Source organism: Girardinichthys multiradiatus, chromosome 11 (assembly GCF_021462225.1).
Source record: "Girardinichthys multiradiatus isolate DD_20200921_A chromosome 11, DD_fGirMul_XY1, whole genome shotgun sequence".
NCBI lineage: Eukaryota > Metazoa > Chordata > Actinopteri > Cyprinodontiformes > Goodeidae > Girardinichthys > Girardinichthys multiradiatus.
In genome coordinates, this window is record NC_061804.1 from 20,886,647 (window position 1) to 20,907,325 (window position 20,679).

At 40.7% G+C, this 20,679-nt stretch overlaps 1 protein-coding gene across 1 annotated transcript in view; it reads right to left on the reverse strand.

The window, feature by feature from the left end:
- Positions 1-19,654, reverse strand: part of ubl3a (ubiquitin-like 3a) — a 44,568-nt gene extending 24,914 nt beyond the window's left edge. Inside the window, exon 1 of the mRNA XM_047379799.1 lies at positions 18,939-19,654. Within this exon, the coding sequence (XP_047235755.1) occupies positions 18,939-18,965 (27 nt within the window). The 5' untranslated portion in view covers positions 18,966-19,654. The remainder of the gene's footprint in view (positions 1-18,938) is intronic.
- Positions 19,655-20,679: the final 1,025 nt, after the last annotated feature.

A 20,679-nucleotide genomic window follows, 5' to 3' on the forward strand; every position in this document is an offset into this window, starting at 1 on the left:
AAATTATTATTCTTAACATTTACTGTAAGTGGTTTCTTGGGCCCAGCTAACTTAGCAGTTAGCCATGGCTTTTCTGTCCACCAAGGCAGCTAAATGTTTAGTTATTTTTCTGATTATACTTTTTTCTTCACTATCTGACAATAAGTCAGACTTTCCGGTTTTTAAGTGAGCAAAATAATTTACATTAGCTAAATGTTAGAATAATGAGCAAGTTGTACGTTTTGAAATCAGATGTTTACATGCACAAAGATTATGGTCTTTAAACAATTTGGAAAAACCCTGATGAGGATGCTGTCATTTGAGTTAAACAGAAGCACAACAGTGGATTTCATTCAAGCCAACACCTGCAAACAAGCCGTTTCCTTCTGTGACATCATTAAAAACAGAATTGAAAAGAAATTAGCGTAAATGTCAAGAGAAACATTTGGCAACCACAAGTCTGAGTTTTCACTGGGTACAGTTTCCACACACCTGAAGGAACCACATTCATGTGTTGGAACGGTTATGCTAGTATAAACAGCTTGGGAATAAATTTCATGCTTCAAAAAATTGAAATTTTTATTTATACAGGTAATCTCACTGAGACAAGGTATCTGTAATATATTTTATAGATAAAAACAGAACAATCTTTGTTTTTTGTTTTTTTATATTTTGTTCAGTCACACAAAACTTAAAAAAAATATTTAGTATATTTTTATTCACTGGGGGTCAAACTAAGTCTCCACGGACATTAGGCATATTTTTCCATGTTTATGTTTGTGTAAAAACATTGGAAACGAGCTTTACAAGTGTGTCTACAGTATCTTAACATGAACGTTTCCCAGTGGGTTTTGAGTTTCAGGTCATCATGTATTTTGCACAACAGGAAAAAGGAAGCTCTGTGTGGAGACAGTAGAGGCTTCCAGATGAAAGAGGATACAACGGGAGAAATCAGAGCGGCAATGAAAGGCGGAGCAGGGCGGTCAAGCTCCATGGAGTTGTATCAGTTAAAAGGCAGCTAAACGTATGGAAACATGCAGACTCAAATTAGCCTGGAGCTAAATCTGGTATAATGCACGTTCTGTGCAAAGACTCTCGCAGATAAACAAACAAAAACCACAGCCAGGTTGTGTTGCCTGATGGGGAGGCTTTTACTCGGTGACAGTTGAGGCAGTTAAAAACATGGAATAACATTACACCTCATTACTGTAAAACTGAGAAACTGACAAGTTGCATGCAGAGAAGTGAGCACAAATACAGACTTATTTATTCAAAACACTTAATTTGATGTCTTGGTAGGTCTGAAGTTGTGCCATAGTCATCCCATTTTGCAATGCTGCATTCAACAGGGCTTAATGAGATTTTTAAAGCTTGGGGTTTTGTTTTTTATCCAACTTTGCTTTAACCTTCTCCTCAACTTTCTCCCTGACCTGTCTGATGTGTTGGATAAACAACTGTTCCTCATTACAAGAAAATGAAAAAGAACAGTTTAAAAGCCCTCAATCATTGCAGTCCAATGTCCACTGTTTTATTACAGAGAGCTAGCTCAGATAAGGAAGAACACACACACACTCATTACAGACATCCATAGTCAAAGTGCTCCATAGCATCCACGATGCAATGACAAATGTGTGCAAGATGGCATGTAGGTCAAATATACCCTCTGTCCATGTCCCCTGCTCTCCAACACACACACACACACACACACACACACACACACACACAGAGCGAGAGAGAGGGAGAAGTCCCTCTGCTCTGAACTCTCTTCAACTCCTCTGTGACCTCAGCCTCTTCAGCCTCCATTGTCTATTTACCACAATAAGATCTCTGCGTGAGCATTGAAAATGGATTAGAGAATGACTATGAACAAAAAATTAGGATTCAATTTAGCTCTTAACCTCAGACTGATGTTTCATCAAGGTTAGTGCTTTCTGCCACTGCCCTATACAGTACCTGGTAAAATTATTCATATTTCTTGAAGTTTTCACATGTTGTCAAAGAACAACCACAAAGTTTAATGTATGCTTTGGAATTTTATGTGTCAGACCAACAAAAAAGTAGCAGATTAATGATGTGGAAAGAAGACAATAAATGAATTTTATTTTTTTTATTTTTTTATTTTTTTACAAATAAAAATCAGAAAAGTGTTGGGCATTTATATCCAACCCCTTTTACTCTGATACCCCTAAATAAAATCCATCACAACTGAATGCCTTCAGAAGTCCTTTATGCAAGGTAGTGTAATGTCTTGACTTGATGATAGAAATATATATGAAATACATTTTCTGAGTTCTTCGTGATGCAAACCTACTAAAAGACAAAAGTGACTTTGGACAAATATTTCCAGTTAATCAATTTCACATTAACATACGAATACCTGCTTAAACAGTCATAAGCAATGGTGCTGTGAAGGTTCAACTTTTAAATTAATAAAAACAGGAAAGTCTAAACCTTTGGAACAATACTTCATACCCAAACACAGGAGGAAGCTAGATGTTTCCCTATGTTGTAATTTAAATGACTAAATCCACATAATTTCTAACAAAGCAGACACTGATTGATCACTGAGATGTACATCAGGTATGGAGATAAAAATATATATATATATAAACACCAGTGAATGTCAGTCCTGGTCAGCACTATAGCTTCACACTCTATTTGTATTCTCAGTGCACTAAAAAAAGCTGTTTTCATGACTGACAAATACAGCCGAGTAACCACCAAGGTAAAGCCAGGTTAGTGGTGATCAGAGGTAGGTGGAGGTCAGTAATGCCTGAACATTTTTGTAGTTTACACCTGCCCTGTGTATGAGTTCCTCTAATTCTGTAACTGCACAAGCACAGGACGTTCAAAATTCAAGACATATTAAAGTACCAATTTAAAAGCGGTAACTTGTACCAAAAATCGGTCCGAAAGGGACATTTGATTCATGTCGGCTGGCTAGCTCTGATGCAAAAACACACACAGAGCGTGTGCTAAAGCACAGCTTTAATAAAAATGTCCCCTCAGCTGGAAATTGTTTCCAGTGCAGCTGAAAGGCCCCTTTTATTGAGCTGGTAGAAGACCAACCCCTTCCCATCCTCTACTTTTCCTCCATACAAAGGTACACACACCAACACACACACACAATCGGGATAGGCTGTTAATCTGTGTATTTTGTTTAACCAACATTCAAATTATTACAGCTTTAAAATATATATTTAGAGTTCCTCTGTCACAACCTCAGTTGCATGCAAAGACAAACAACCAGCAAAAAATTGGCCAAAATGAAAGCAATGCTTGGAAAACCAAAACCTTTGAGGAGAACTTATAGTATGCAATAATAATTCACCCTACTCATGATGATTGCTTGGCAGAATGTCAATTAACATGCGATTACTAACGTTACCTCAGTGACAACTTTGAGAAGTAGAGCTCTATCAATCAGGCTTTTCTTGGCCAATACAGATTTTCTTTCAGATCCAACCTGCCGATTTTAATCTCGGTTAATTTTCTAGGGACTATTACACATAAAAGTGAAATAAAAAAATTTCCTTTATGTGTTTTGATTGAGATAGTGGTTTTAAGCTAAACAAAAAGTGAATAAATTACAAGATGATCCGGATCAATGTATGTCTAACTTCCATCTAATTTTCAATCAAATTTTCTAAAATGTGGATCGAAGTACATGTGGTTGGTTGATGAGTTTACAGACTGAAAATATTAGGAGATCTTAGTTGTAATGTGGTCTCTGCTTGATTAATTGGTGCATCTCTGCAAGGAACAGAATGAAAAGCTTTTCTTAGGTCTTGGTTAGGGGTTGCATGATATCAGGAAAAAATAGAATTATGATACCACTGCTGAAAAGTATGATAATGACATTGCTTATAAAAATTCCATACTTTGAGTCTTTATTTTCTTTACCATTAAACAATGTCCTTCAGTAGCGCTGCCATCTTAGTCACAAAAAACATACTTTAGGCACTTTGAGTTTAACCCAAGTGGCCAAATGTATTATCGACACTCTTGAAATATAGGAACCTAACTAGTGCTTCATCCAAGCCATTCTTTGCAATTGCAATGTTGCGCACATTGACAACATAACATAAACACAATCCTACAATATATTGTAGTTTTAGTTGTGTTTTCTTTAGACATGTCACTCTGACTTTTCACAAGTTCAGTTTTTATTCCTCCTTTTACTTTCAAATCAAGATTATCTCCAAAAACCACTTTCTTTACAACTAAATTATTTTTTTTGCTCTCTTTTGCAATAAAGCATCTAAAATAGTTTAGATCAGTTCTATCTCACAATCAATGCTGAAGAAAATAGGCTGCTGTAGATTCGGAGTCATCCAGTAGATGACAATCCTAAGTGCTTAATTAGAAGTCAACTGGATGTCTTCACTTCAAGAAACAAGAGAAGTCCAGTTGCCCCTTTAAGTAAGCACTTAGAAAGAAAAATATGTGGAATGAAACAAATGTCTGAAAACGTTTTTATAGATATACATTTCTTATATCCATACTTACCCAGATCTAGGGAAATTACAGTTTTCAAGACTGTGCACAAACCCATGTTTCATCCAAACACTTGGATGCAGCTCAGCTTGTACCGGGATGTGGAGCAACAACGAACCAGTGTGGGTGTTTCCACAACCGGCGATGCCGACAGCAAACACGTCACGCTCAACAAGAAGGACAGGTTGTGCTTTGGCTGTGCTTTTAAGCTAATGTGAACATGCATAATGTGCAGACAATACACACACACACACAGGCAGATCAGAACAGGCTGCGGGCCTAAAGGAGTGGGTGTGTTAGAGAACGATTTATTACTCACACCCACTCCCACTCAGGTATGTTACGTTCAAACTCTAAAATCTTTGGCATAAAAGCCGAACTATGGTTCAACTTTTTTTTCCTTCTTTGTTTTCCAGAATGAATTGAAGATATTTACTGTTTTTTTGAAGGAGAAACTAAACACCTGGGTTTTATTTTCAGACACTAACATGTTTCATATATGTTGCATTTCAAATGTAGTAGTATTTAAGAAGTCAAAAATACAACAAATGTCCATAAACTGTCAAAAGTGATCAGGACGGAAGAATCTAGATAGTTTAACAGATGTTTTCTCTTGAAAATGTTTTCTCCCTGACTTCATTCCTCAACCTGTGCAAAGCTTTCTGGAGGAACAAGATTTCATTCGAACATTTAAACACTAACATTCTTTGGGTACAATCTGATTAGGTCACAGAGGTATCAGTTATCAAACCGGACTGATCAGAAATGCAAACTGACAGCAAAGCGACTGATTCTAACTTTTAAGGCCAAGGAAAGAGATTTAATCCTGGTGAATATTAAAGGTTTGCTCTGGGAAGTCTGTAAATTCAAAAGCACTTTAAATTATCATGAGAACTAGAGTTCAAACCCTTAACTTTATCATCATTGGCAGGAAAACCAATTTAAGGTAATAGTTTGAGTGAGACGCCAGCATACTGAACTGGTCATCAAATAAACCAGGCCAGAACAAGGCATATCTCACAGTTGCCAGAGAACAAGGAAACATTAATCTTGGAGAGAAAATTATTACTAAAGACAAGCATTTTGAATGTCGTTGAATAGTGAGATAGCTGTTGTGAAATAGGCTTCGACCAATTTTCAAACCTCAGACTCAGGAGACGCTATAATTCGTACTCGTACTCGTCGTCTTCCGCTTTTTCCGGAACCGGGTCTCGGGGGCAACAGACTCAGCGGAGACACCCAGACGTCCCTCTCCCCAGACACCTCCTCCAGCTCCTCCGGGGGGAGCCCAAGGCGTTCCCAGGCCAGCCGAGAGACATAGTCCCTCCAGCGTGTCCTGGGTCGTCCCCTGGGCCTCCTCCCGGTGGGACGTGCCTGGAACACCTCCCGAGGAAGGCGTCCAGGAGGCATCTGGTATAGATGCCCGAGCCACCTCAACTGGCTCCTCTCGATGTGGAGGAGCAGCGGCTCTACTCCGAGCCTCTCCCGGATGGCCGAGCTCCTCACCCTATCTCTAAGGGAGTGCCCGGCCACCCTACGGAGGAATCTCATTTCAGCCGCTTGTATCCAGGATCTCGTTCTTTCGGTCATGATCCAAAGTTCGTGGCCATAGGTGAGGGTAGGAACGTAGACCGACCGGTACATCGCTATAATGGCACTATATAAAGAAAACGTAATTCATATATTAATATTTTCTAATTGAAGTGTTGAGATATTCATCCACAACATGATAACACACCCTTTCTGATGACAAAATGTCCTTATACTCTAAAACATGGAAATTCCCAAAAATTTAAATGGATTTCATTGGGCCCTAAGCTAGTTAGCTAAAGTTTTCCATTAGCAGAGGCAGTTTCTGGGATGTTGTTACAACGCTTGAGTGGACAGACATTGTTAGTTTTAAAGTTATGTAGCTTCTCTCAATCATCTGCTGAGCATGCCTACAGTAAGCAGGACAGGAAGAACCAAGTGAGCGGTATGAAGAAAATTGAAATGCTGTTAAAAAGCAAGCATTGATAGATAGATGGATCCTTAATAATATGTGATTTTTGACAATTTCAGCTCATGTTGTAAACCAGCAGCACCATTAAAATACCTTAGACAAGCTTAACAAGCAGACTACTACCAATGCTGGTATGTGACGAGGACAACTGGACTAACATAACGAGTCTGTGACTTTTTCCTTCTTTCAGCCATGAAACCAATTGAGAGCTAATTTAAGCGAAAAAGACAATGCCACAAACAAGGAAGTTAAAAACCCCACAGGTAGAATGCAGACATTTTAAAATGGAAATGTCAAACCATATGCTGTTAGAAAACTAAATTACAAAATTGTTTTACTTAAAAGCCAACATTGAAATGAATATAAAATCAGGGCTGTAATTTATTTGGCAACATGCCCCATTTTAGACATCAGGTCAATATTCCTGCCTTCAACCCCAGTGAATTATATTGGAAATTAGCAACCAAATAATTGAAACAATATTCCAGATCCCAGACGTCAGATGTTAGTGCAGGGCAAAGTGGTATGGCAAAGGGTAGTGGAGTGGATGAGACAGGGACAAGTGCAGAGACAGAATGGCTAACAGTGGAGGCAGCAAGTGAAGCTACAGGTCTCCCACAATACCAGAGAAAGTTCATGTGACAATGTAGGTAATTATAATATTGACTTCAAACATAATGCATTCATTTCAGTTGATCCCAAGCACTGGAAATCTGAGTAGAACCCACAGTGGCATTACATGCCACAGTTCAAATCATGGCTGTACCTCACAAGTATGGTACATGTGATGATCAGGGCTGTTAGCATCTGTGTTGGACTTTAAAATTTTACCACATTTCATTGATCAATGGCTTTATGTATTATTTTTAGTTAATTTATTCCCAAGAAGGTTTTGTCACGTGTGAAGGCAAAAACAGGCGCGGCACAAAGGGTCTTTATTAAAGTTGGAGCTCTTGTGTTCCGTTAAAATTACTTGGAGCAACACATCACCTCTGAGCCTCATAAAGCATGGAAAAACAAGTGTCACTAGCATCTGGTATGGTATAATTTATCTTATGCAATTACATAAATTAAAAATTAGTTCCTGTTTTCTTTTTATAGGTAACTCAGTGGTGCAGGTCTTCAAACCCAACATTATTGTTGAACATGAAGCCATTAGAGGAGGATTCAAGTGTCTGTATTTGTTTGTTAAAAACAAAATAGCACATCACACCAACTACCCAAAACTACTGAGTCTGGCTGAGGTTTAGGGGTGTGACTATTTTACCAAACTGAAGGTAAACCTGATTTAAACATTTGCCAGGTCTGTAACTGATCCAATGCATACAGTATATGATGCATATGGTAAACTGTTACTATGTCCAGGCAGGTGGTACACGACCCCCTGGGTCCTATCCCAAATTCATCAGGATCTAGATGACCCGGTTAGACCTGGGTCCTTCAAAATTACTGAGCAACTTACTTTTGACTCATTTTTCTGATAAAATGTTTTATTGTCATCCATTATTGGAGGTCCTTTCACCTTACACCATAAGCCTCATCAGCTATTTCGAGAGAAGATTTGAGAAACTCCACATCCTTGGAGCTTTCAGTGTCTTGGTTCCACAGGCACCAACCTTGAATGATGCTGCCAACACTGCCCACCTACCGACCCTCACAAACAAATTCCTACCTGGACAGGATGCCACAGTTGTCCAAGAGTGGATTTGATGAGTGCACAGACATCTACCCTTGCCGAAGTCAACTGGCTGCAACTGCACAAGTCATCCCTGTGTCAAGTGTAAATTGTGAACGAGACCATTCGGCATTAAACAGGTTAAGCGATTTTATACCATAATGCAAGAGAGCACAATGTGAAAACTGTTAATTTTCCAAAATGGTTGTGCAAGTTTGTTTCTATTTCAGATCAACCCTGATCTGCGAAACAAACTTCAAGGAGAGCCCCTTGCTGCATGTTTGCCCCTGAAGCCCTTCCATACAGGCAGGCCTTAGAAATGTTTTTTCAAAGCAAAGAAAGATTCATTGGTTGGACAGAAGATACATTATTTTTTAAGTTACGTTGATATTGAGAATATACAGGGGTTGGACAATGAAACTGAAACACCTGGTTTTAGACCACAATAATTTATTAGTATGGTGTAGGGCCTCCTTTTGCGGTCAATACAGCGTCAATTCATCTTGGGAATGACATATACAAGTCCTGCACAGTGGTCAGAGAGATTTTAAGCCATTCTTCTAACAGGATAGTGGCCAGGTCACTACGCGATACTGGTGGAGGAAAACGTTTCCTGACTCGCTCCTCCAAAAACACCCCAAAGTGGCTCAATAATATTTAGATCTGGTGACTGTGCAGGCCATGTGAGATGTTCAACTTCACTTTCATGTTCATCAAACCAATCTTTCACCAATCTTGCTGTGTGTATTGGTGCAATGTCATCCTGATACACGGCACCGCCTTCAGGATACAATGTTTGAACCATTGGATGCACATGGTCCTCAAGAATGGTTCGGTAGTCCTTGGCAGTGACGCGCCCATCTAGCACAAGTATTGGGCCAAGGGAATGCCATGATATGGCAGCCCAAACCATCACTGATCCACCACCATGCTTCACTCTGGGCATGCAACAGTCTGGGTGGTACGCTTCTTTGGGGCTTCTCCACACCGTAACTCTCCCGGATGTGGGAAAAACAGTAAAGGTGGACTCATAAGAGAACAATACATGTTTCACATTGTCCACAGCCCAAGATTTGCGCTCCTTGCACCATTGAAACCGACGTTTGGCATTAGCATGAGTGACCAAAGGTTTGGCTATAGCAGCACGGCTGTGTATATTGACCCTGTGGAGCTCCCGACGGACAGTTCTGGCGGAAACAGGAGAGTTGAGGTGCACATTTAATTCTGCCGTGATTTGGGCAGCCGTGGTTTTATGTTTTTTGGATACAATCCGGGTTAGCACCCAAACATCCCTTTCAGACAGCTTCCTCTTGCGTCCACAGTTAATCCTGTTGGATGTGGTTCGTCCTTCTTGGTGGTATGCTGACATTACCCTGGATACCGTGGCTCTTGATACATCACAATGACTTGCTGTCTTGGTCACAGATGCCCCAGCAAGACGTGCACCAACAATTTGTCCTCTTTTGAACTCTGGTATGTCACCCATAATGTTGTGTGCATTTCAATATTTTGAGCAAAACAGTGTTCTTACCCTGCTACTTAAACCTTCACACTCTGCTCTTACTGGTGCAATGTGCAATCAATGAAGACTGGCTACCAGGCTGGTCCAATTTAGCCATGAAACCTCCCACACTAAAATGACAGGTGTTTCAGTTTCATTGTCCAACCCCTGTAAGTAATAAATAGAGACCATAATCCTTTCACTAGTTTATTCTGAACCTGGTCATCAAGCACCATGGTTTCATTTTCCGAAGGAACATAAGAACATGAACATTACAATGACAAACACATGTGAAAAAAAACTGTTGCGCAAGCAGTCAATGGGACTTCCTGCTGGTGCTGTGGACACGCATCAATACGAGACTGAATTAACTCTGAACAATTAAAGAGGACTGCTGGACTGACAACTTATTTGTTAATAACAGCTACTGTCAAACAAAAACTAAAGGTAATGCAATCATCTTGTAAAGATGCAGCATGGTGTTAGTCACCAAAAATCTTCAGGTGTTTTCTTCCGTTTAGTGTTTCACAATCATGTCACCAATTTTCTAACACATTTTTAATGAATATGAATCACTGCGGCTCCTGCCCCTTCAGAACTGCCAACAAGACCATCCGTGGCTCTGCGAGGCCCACATGTGACAGTGTCAGAGTCAATATATCAGCTGCGCCACTAGGGCAGCATGACGTAATCCTGATGTGTGACTCAGACTGCCAACACATGGCATCAGTAATACAAGCACATCCACCAACATGCTTCATCCAACTGGCATTCTTGTGATTCTGTGGATCTCCAACCCCCATCCCTCTTTAAAATGTGTCAGTCAAAGTCCGGTTAGCAGCGTCGGCCCGAGGCTGAAGACCTCTCTCTGTCTCTGGCTGTTCCGTGTCATGCATGCTGAGTTAAGCTGGAGTTGCCATTCAGGACACGAAGGGCTGTTTTCAGCAGCAAGGAATCCCCATCTCATTGTTTCTTCACCAGAGACCAACACACTGCTCACCTCTGACCCTGACCTCTGGCCTCTTTGTGTGTTTCTGTGCAGCCTACAGAGTCAAAGTGAGATTGAGCCACACACAGAGAAGCTTGAAGCCCCACAGTGATGCAGTTGATAGTAATATGTTATCCGAAACAGATTTTAAGTTCATTAAAGTACGTCCAGGTTAAAACTAACACTCGTTTAAAGCTAAAACCACATAAAGTCCTTATGCAGAAAGTAGGAAATAATGCTGACAAGTGTATGTATATGCATGTATAGCCCATTTCAAGTCAGCCTACAGCATCTAACGGAAAACAAAAACTATGGTTTGACTCGGACCAGGTCAGTCCGTTATTTAATTCTCAGCCAGTCCTTGGTGTAGTTACAGGTATGTTTTGAGTCACTGTCATGTTACAGGGTCAAGTCCTTCAGCTTTATTTTTCTTTACAGATGATCTAACAATTTCATCAAGCACCCTCTGATAAAGAATTCATGGTGGACTCTATGAAGGGGAGCTGACCTGGTCCTGCTGCGGTAAAACATCCCCAAACCATGACACTTCTAGCCCTGTGCTTCACAGTGGATATTAGGTACTTTTCATGGAATACTTTATTTGGTTTATGTGTCCTCTGTAAATGTAGTTTAGAGCATGCAACTCATTTTATGAGTTTTATGAGCTGTGTTGGCAGTTAAAAAGAAGAGAAATAATTTGCCAAGCAGTAACGGAATCAGATTAGAAACATGACAGAATCCAAAAAACATGTCTGCGGTCAACATGATAAATCTCTATTGAAGTACGTTTTCGGTGAAGTCTGAAGAAGCTACTCTGAAGCATGATTGTGAAAAGGATATAAAGCATTTTGGCTCTCAGTCTTTGCACACTCAGTGGCTAGTAGTCAGACACTGTGTCACTTGTGCAGTGGTGAGAACATGTTACTTTGTGTTGCTGGTGACAGCGACAGCCCTGACTCAGGCAGACCAGGAGGTACGACAGAACATTTTAGCCCCTCGAACACAAAGCAACAGTTTTTTCCCATGCTAAATAATCAGCAGGTTTGAAGCCATAAGAATTTAGAGATTCGACAGGAATTTGGTTTTTTGATTAAAACTATTTTTATATTATTGTTTCAGAGAATATTATAAATAACCTGTTGACAAGTCCACCAAAGCGTGTAGGAGTATTTAAAACAGGACTTAATTTTGTCTCTTATAAGCAAACACTCGAAGGCACCCCATTGTTACTGGTGGTGCAAATCAACAGAGATCAATATACAGGTCCTTCTCAAAATATTAGCATATTGTGATAAAGTTCATTATTTTCCATAATGTCATGATGAAAATTTAACATTCATATATTTTAGATTCATTGCACACTAACTGAAATATTTCAGGTCTTTTATTGTCTTAATACGGATGATTTTGGCATACAGCTCATGAAAATCCAAAATTCCTATCTCACAAAATTAGCATATCATTAAAAGGGTCTCTAAACGAGCTATGAACCTAATCATCTGAATCAACGAGTTAACTCTAAACACCTGCAAAAGATTCCTGAGGCCTTTAAAACTCCCAGCCTGGTTCATCACTCAAAACCCCAATCATGGGTAAGACTGCCGACCTGACTGCTGTCCAGAAGGCCACGATTGACACCCTCAAGCAAGAGGGTAAGACACAGAAAGAAATTTCTGAACGAATAGGCTGTTCCCAGAGTGCTGTATCAAGGCACCTCAGTGGGAAGTCTGTGGGAAGGAAAAATTGTGGCAGAAAACGCTGCACAACGAGAAGAGGTGACCGGACCCTGAGGAAGATTGTGGAGAAGGGCCGATTCCAGACCTTGGGGGACCTGCGGAAGCAGTGGACTGAGTCTGGAGTAGAAACATCCAGAGCCACCGTGCACAGGTGTGTGCAGGAAATGGGCTAAAGGTGCCGCATTCCCCAGGTCAAGCCACTTTTGAACCAGAAACAGCGGCAGAAGCGCCAGACCTGGGCTACAGAGAAGCAGCACTGGACTGTTGCTCAGTGGTCCAAAGTACTTTTTTCGGATGAAAGCAAATTCTGCATGTCATTCGGAAATCAAGGTGCCAGAGTCTGGAGGAAGACTGGGGAGAAGGAAATGCCAAAATGCCAGAAGTCCAGTGTCAAGCACCCACAGTCAGTGATGGTCTGGGGTGCCGTGTCAGCTGCTGGTGTTGGTCCACTGTGTTTTATCAAGGGCAGGGTCAATGCAGCTAGCTATCAGGAGATTTTGGAGCACTTCATGCTTCCATCTGCTGAAAAGCTTTATGGAGATGAAGATTTCATTTTTCAGCACGACCTGGCACCTGCTCACAGTGCCAAAACCACTGGTAAATGGTTTACTGACCATGGTATCACTGTGCTCAATTGGCCTGCCAACTCTCCTGACCTGAACCCCATAGAGAATCTGTGGGATATTGTGAAGAGAACGTTGAGAGACTCAAGACCCAACACTCTGGATGAGCTAAAGGCCGCTATTGAAGCATCCTGGGCCTCCATAAGACCTCAGCAGTGCCACAGGCTGATTGTACTCCAGCTTATAAATGACGTTTTGGGATGCTGCATCTGCCCTTTGCTCTTATAGAAAAGACTGAATATGCCCAAAGGAAACACCACATTACGAATGTAAAGCACCCGTCTGCAGAGTTGTTGATGTTGCGTTATTGTGCCATGCAAAGTCTGTTTACAGTAAAGCCTGATGGCTTCTCTTTCGTTTAAAATAGTCTCAAACTAATGTCACTTTGGCAATTTCTCTTTAATTTTGTGCTTTACAACTTCTCCATCAAACTTAAGGTAAACAGAAGCATGTCTTGCAGCCACGGTATACATCATTAAAATTTAAAAATTTTAAATTTTACCAATTTGTTTGTTATTACAGGAAGTAATATTAACATTTTGAAGAGATCAGCCAGAGATCCAACTTAAATTCAACAGAGAAACTGTGAAGGGACCAAAAGATTGGGGTGATTGCAAGGAAACCTTCCAACCTCAAAAACGTGATCAAAATACCAGTGAAAACGTGCAAAAGCAAGGTCAGCAAATATAACAGAAGCTTGATTGCTGTTATGCCAATAAAGTATTTTCTACTGTTTATTGCGAAGGGTATAAATAATTCTTAACATGCCATTTTTATTATAACATACACAAAAACAGATAAATTGCCTTTTTCAAAAATCTTACCCCTTGCATATTGTCTCAGTATCTTTTGTGAGACACGGCTGTCATTTCCTGTCAGAAATAAACTCAGTTAATTTAATACAACTTTAAATATAAATCTGCCAGGGGTGTGAATAATTTTGGGCTTAACTGTAAATGGGCGAACTTTAAACCAAATGTTTAAACCAAATGTCAGAGGTGTCTCTGAAGCTGGATCTCCTTGCCTTATCTGCTGGGTTGTACACTAAATGCACAGTCTACCATGTCTCCTGTTGGTTCATTCATCAGGTTTTAGTCTTGATATTTCCTCTCATACCTGCCACATACCTGCAGTGCCTCCTCTACATGCTCGCCTTCCGACCTGCGGTCCAGGCGACCCAGTGTTACCATGGGGAACATTTCGACCCTGTCAGCACTTCTGGGGTATGCCTCCCCCCACCTCTCATTCTTCACAGTTTTTGTACCCTTCACCCCTCCCTCCTTTCACTCCATTGGAACCCTGCCTCCATTCTTGAGGGAAATGACTGTTCCTTCTCCTTTTCTTTCTCTCAGATTCATTCACCCACTGTGTTTGGCACCAGCAGTCTCCTCTCCTCCTACTCTAACTCCTACTCCATAGAGTCTTTCTAAGAATGTGTATACAACAAGGTCCTTCCACCGGCTGAGAGAGTTGGAGGAAATTGAAAGAGAATGTGCATCTGCTGTCGATTTCAGCAGCACAGGATCAGTGAGATTCTGATCGCTGATATTAGCCTAACTTTCCTTGGGGAACACAAGGAGCTCATTTGATGTATAGACAGAGCTCCACTATGGAGGGAAGTAATTGTTCTGGAGATTAGGAAGTCTTAAATGTCTTACTTATGTGCAGAATGTGACCTTTATGTTTCTGCCACGGGGATGTTAAAAGCATGAGCCAGGTACACGATGATCTGGACTGAATAAAATCCATTAGAAACGTCTGAAACTAGGAAGTTGGGGAAATCTGGAATTTACCACAAAGTAAATTAACATTGAGCTTGATGTTGATGACAAATTATGTAATAACAATGTGAGTTGGAGGGATGTTTAATGAAACGCTAGAGGCTCAAACACAAAGCTCCCCCCATGGTCACCACCTAAACTGTTAATAATTAGAAACATATTACAGACTAAGGAAAGGAGAGGATGGATGGATGGATGGATGGATGGATGGATGGATGGATGGATGGATGGATGGATGGATGGATGGATGGATGGATGGATGGATGGATGGATGGATGGATGGATGGATGGATGGAGGAGTTGATAAAGGTTAAATGGATTAATTCAAGGATGTCACACTCGAGGTCATATAATGAGGTCATTGGCAGGACTCTGTAGAATTTGGCTGCAATCAGCTACTGGATTCAGGTATGTTGGACCAGGGACACATCAGTCAAATCTTATAGTTTTCCATACAGCATAAAACAAAACCTTCCAGCAATCTTCTTGCAGAGTCACCGGGATCAGGCTGTCAGTCAGGAAGGATCAGAAAACGAAAGATGCAGCTCATAATCTGTGGGAATTCCACATGCTGAGCTATTAGATGCATTTGCACCGACTGGACCGTGTATGGACAGAGGTCAGCTCACGGCTATGGCGGCAAAAAGGACCTGCTGTTCAGTGGGAGGTGGGGCCGGGGGGATCAGCTGAGTGTGGACGGGCAACAACACATGCACAGCTGGCATAGCTAAACTCGACGTAGGGGCACATTACGTGGTTTATCCTTTCTAAACATAGACCTGGCAGTATTCTTAGTGCCGAACGTCCACTCGGAGCAAAGATGACGGACATGCAACAACCTCAGGGGAATTAGAGTACCTCAACCCAGTTAGATGCGTTTTATGACCATAATTTGTGGAATTTCTTACCCATGTGAGCCTGACATAAATCTTTATGACGAGAGCTCATAAAAAACAAACCACTGTTAGTGAGCTGGTGTGACATGAGTTAATATGTCACATAAGAATGGTGATTAAAAGAGTCTGAAAATGCTTTTTAGGTCAGCTGATGATGACCATGGTCTGAAGAGGCCTCCGTGTAACTTGTCACTACATCGTCTTACTGGTAACGTGACAGCCGTGGCCCTGTGCACATGACAACGATCCTTAAAAACTGGATTGTTTTGCCGGTTCTGTTAACACATCTACATGACAATGTTTTAAAGCCATCTTAACGCACAACAAACTAGCATAAACGTTGAAAACGGTGTAATTAACCTGTCATACCACTAGTAGGCAGTATTTTCTTTGAACATATGCATGCGTACAAATGCCCCCTGCCCAAAAAACAGGGGAAAATGAGCACTTTGTTGGGGAACCTATGTTATATTCAAAAGAGTCAGCCTCACAAACAGTACTCTGTAATCGGCCATTGTTATGGTGGCAGTAAAATAACCCTGAACAGTCACAACATGTCAAACATAAAACACAGAAAAAGATCCTGAAAATTATAGAAGCACTGCTAATGTTGAATAAGTAGCATATACAATAACATTTGGATTTTCTGTTCATTTCCACTTATTTTACCTGAACTGTATGCTGCAATTAAAAAAAAAAAACATCAGATAAACGTTAAGGACATAGGGCTTTTATGAGGGACGATTTTGTAATTCCTTATTTTTCCTATTTATCAAAAAGCCTGTAGCCTATTTTTCCCGTTATATGTAACAGAACTGATCAAACTGGAAAATGGCGGGTCAAATCTCAAAGAAAATCTGAAATAGTGAAAGCACGGGAAATAGGTTGATTTGCATCCAGGTGCTGGGTGTTAACACAATGTCAAGGTGGAAAGATGACAGCAATGATCTTATCTACTATTCAGAAGTTAGAAGGTCAATTCCATATGAACTGGACCCACAATTTATCTCTGTGGGTAAACATCAGATCTTGCAATACAAAGTGTAAAAGTCAAAGAAGTCCATTTCAGGCTCCAAAAGTCTCTGTTGGCATTTTAAATGTTAAAGCTAACGGTAGAACTGAAAAACTGAACTGGCATTGCTTATATAACAGTTGCCCCAAAAAAAAACACCCTCCTCCCACTAAAACAACGTTGCAGCATCATAGTCTATTAAACCTAAATGGTGAATACAACCTTCTGGCCATCCTTCTTACTATGTAGCAGAGATGTCACTGCCATACTCCTCTAAGTAACGTTGCCCTTTTCGGAATGTCACTTATAAATCTTTCAAAAATAAAACATAAGAAAATGTCCAAGATAAATCATTACAACTGAAGTTAAAAACAACTACTTTAGGTGACTAGCAGTTCATAACTCACACACAATGCCTTGCGAAAGTGTTAATGTTCCTGTGACGTTAATGTATTTCAGGAGCACTTTTATGCCACAGATAAACACAATGTGGTGCTTAGATCTGAACTGGAGGGAAAATGATCAAATTTTCTAACTAAATAAAATCTAAAAATTGTGGTGTGCATTTGTATTCAGCCCCCTGGGTTTTTGTAATACTAGACCCACGTTGTACTACAGCTGCAGGTGTTTTGAGGTATTTCTCTACCAGCTTTGCTCATCAAGAAACAGAAAGGTAGAGACTTTTGCCCATTTTGGCTGCAAAGTCGCTCAAGCTCAGTCAGATTGTTCAGAGAGCATCTATTAACATAAAGTTTCATGGTATACTACAGATTCTCAAATGGATTTTGTTCTGGACTTTGACTGGGCCCTCAAGCTCATGAAAATGGTCCACTCTAAACCAAACCATGTTAGCTCTTGCTGTGTCTAGAGTGGTTGTTCTATCAGAAGGTGAGCCTTCATTCCAGTCTCAAGACATTTAGAGACTGAAGTGCTTTTGCTCCATAATCGCCCTGTATTTAGCTTCATCCATTACCCCACCATCTGGCAAGAAAAGCATCCCCACAGCATGATGCTGCCATCCCCATACTCCGTTGTGGGGATGAAATATTTAGTGTCTTGATCAGTGTTAGCATTTCTGGCACATACAGACTGTTGCATGGAGGCCACAACGCTCTGTTTTATTCTCATCTGGCCACACTACATGCTTCTACGTGTTTCTGGTGTCCCCTACATAGCGGGTGGCCAGCTGCAAACAGGGCTTTTGGGTTTCTTTTAACGGTGGCTTTTTCCTTCCACTCGTCCATAAAGGCCAGATTTGTGGCATCTAGTCCTGTCAATAAATTCTCCCACATGAGCCGTGGACCTCTGCAGCTCCTCCAGAGTGACCATAGGCCTTTTGGCTGCTTATACAATTAAAGGTCTCTTTACCAGGCCTGTCGGTTTAGGTGACCATCCCTGACCAGCCTGGTGTTCCCCAGTTTTCTCTGTCATGTTTGTTTACCACTGTTCTCTAACAAACCCCTGGGGCCTTCACATAACAGCTGTATCTATAGGACAATTAAATTACACACAAATGGACCCTATTGTGACTAATTACTTGACTTTAGAGGCAATCAGTTGCACTGGATTTTGTTTAAGGGTATCAGAGTAAAGGGGACAAATGCACACCACACTTTACGTGGATTTTTCATGCTTGTATCATATTCTTCCCACCTCAATTTTGCACTATTTTGCTTCGGTCCACCACATAAATTCCAAACAAAATACACAGGAGTTTGAGGTTGTGATGCAACAAAATGTGGAAAAGATAAAGTGGGAATACATATTTTTGCAGGCTCTGTATACTTAATTTGCAGCTATTTTAAACAGAGAAGTAAAACCCAATAGTTTGAGGAACAGCGTTTCCTTATAAATGTGTGCCTTGTGTAATCTCTTATGAGCCTGACACGACAAGGTCCAACCAAAAGTCTATTTCAACATCATAAATGAAAGAACAGAAGACCTGTGGAGAGCCTTACAGCTGGACCTAATAGCTGCTTAGAACTGCAAAATACAAAGAAACTAATATTTCCCCATCAGTCAAGTTGACAAAGTTTATTTTACAAGGAACTGTATATATATAAAAATCCTAATCCAAACTTTGAGCCTAACAGGGAAGTTAAGTGACAAAGCAGAGCTTTGTGCTGGAAACCAGAGCAATAAAACCAGACATCAGCCCTGCTTCGGGGTTGCGCTTCTAGAGTCAGGAGCCCTCTGGAAATGATTGGGTTTATATGACACAGAACCAACATTCAGGCATTTATCTCACCATGTCCGCTGAGGTGCTGCCCGACATCCTGAAGGTTTTCTGGTGATCACACGTTCATACACCCCCGATCTCACACAGCAAATGTCCCCTTCTTTTCCTCGGTCTTGGAGAAGAAACGCGTCCTCAGTGGGGTTTGTGGCAGGAGACAGACACCCAATGTATTATTCCTGCTGACTTCTGCTCTTTCTTTCTCTCTCCAGTCACAAAACTGAGGTAGTCAAGAAAAAATATATTTTTTAAAAGCCTTCTTCCTCAATAGGACTGCACAATCATTTCGTTAATTAATCCCACTATAGGTGTCTGTCGGTTTGAGGATATTTTTAGTGGTGTTAGCTGTCGACCCGAGGGCCTCCTTCGACCCTCCAATCATCAACAATACTCCGCTGAAGGAAAGGTGTCTACGCCATGCGAAAAAAGACCAATTCTGCTGTTACATCCGGATCTTTTCCCCCTTCGCTCTCTCTCTCTCTCTCTCTCTCTCTCTCTCTCTCTGTCTGACGGCAAAGAAAGAGGATAGAAATGACGGCTGCTGTCTCCTGTCTCACCCTGAAGCGTCCGGGGGAGACCGACAAGGAGCGTGAGAGGCTTAGATGTTGTCGGTCCTTGTTTTTAGGCTGCGCGGATAATTGTCGGTGGCGTTATGGACCGCACTGCTGCACCTTTACAACACACTCAGCTGTCATTCTGCCTCAAACGTAACGTCAAGTTCGTCACGTAACCAGAAATAGTGCTTCCGGTACGGACTTTCAAAATAAGGTATACATGGAGATTTTTTTTATTTATTTATTTCACTGAAAAGTGGACGCAAAATCGTACCGAATAATATAAATATTCTAATATATATTATTAGTCAATTAAATGTTATCAAAAAGTTATTTTATTGTAAGAATTAAACAAAAAATGAAACTCATGTTATAAAGTTCCATTACGCACAATTTATAGTTTTGCAGTTATTTCTTTTCATTTTAAAGGTGACGCCTTACAGCTAATGCAAACCCAAACTTCTGTTTGTCAAAAAATAGGAATATTACACCTATAAACAAAAACACTGTTTTTACTGAAAAGTATTTCCATTTGCAGTAAATTATGTGCACTCAATACTTGGTTGGGTTCCTTTAGCATAGATAACTGCTTTAGAGCAGCTTGGTGTGGAGCCAATCAGCCTGTGGCTCTGCTGAGGTGATAATGAACCCTTGGTTGCTGTTAAAGCAGCCTTAAAGTCATCTGCATTGTTCTGTCTGGTATCTTTAATCTTCATATTGACAATACTTCCTATATTTTCTGTGAGGTTTAGAAAGCACAGTGATACCCCGATAATTAAAGCAGATATTAGTACTTATGGCGGTGTGGGAAAGTAACAAGTCCTGCTGGAAAATAAAATCAGCATCTCCATAAAGCTTTTCAGCAGAAGGGAGCACAAATTGCCCTAAAATATCCTGGTAGCAGCTGGGCTATTGTTGAACTTAATAAAAACACAGTGGATCAACACCAGCAGATGACATGGCTCCCCAAAACATAAATGGAAACTTCACTCTGGACCTCAAGCAACTAGATTCTAGGATCTTGATTATCAAAACAGATAAAACTTACTTTGATCTGAAAATAAGTCTTTGGACCATGAGCAACAGTCCAGTCATCTTAGTCTTTAGCCCACGATACTTGTTTCTTTGTTCAGGAATGGCTCGATACCATTACACCAACATTTGCAGCCCCTTTTCACAATTAACTTGCCCTTGTAATC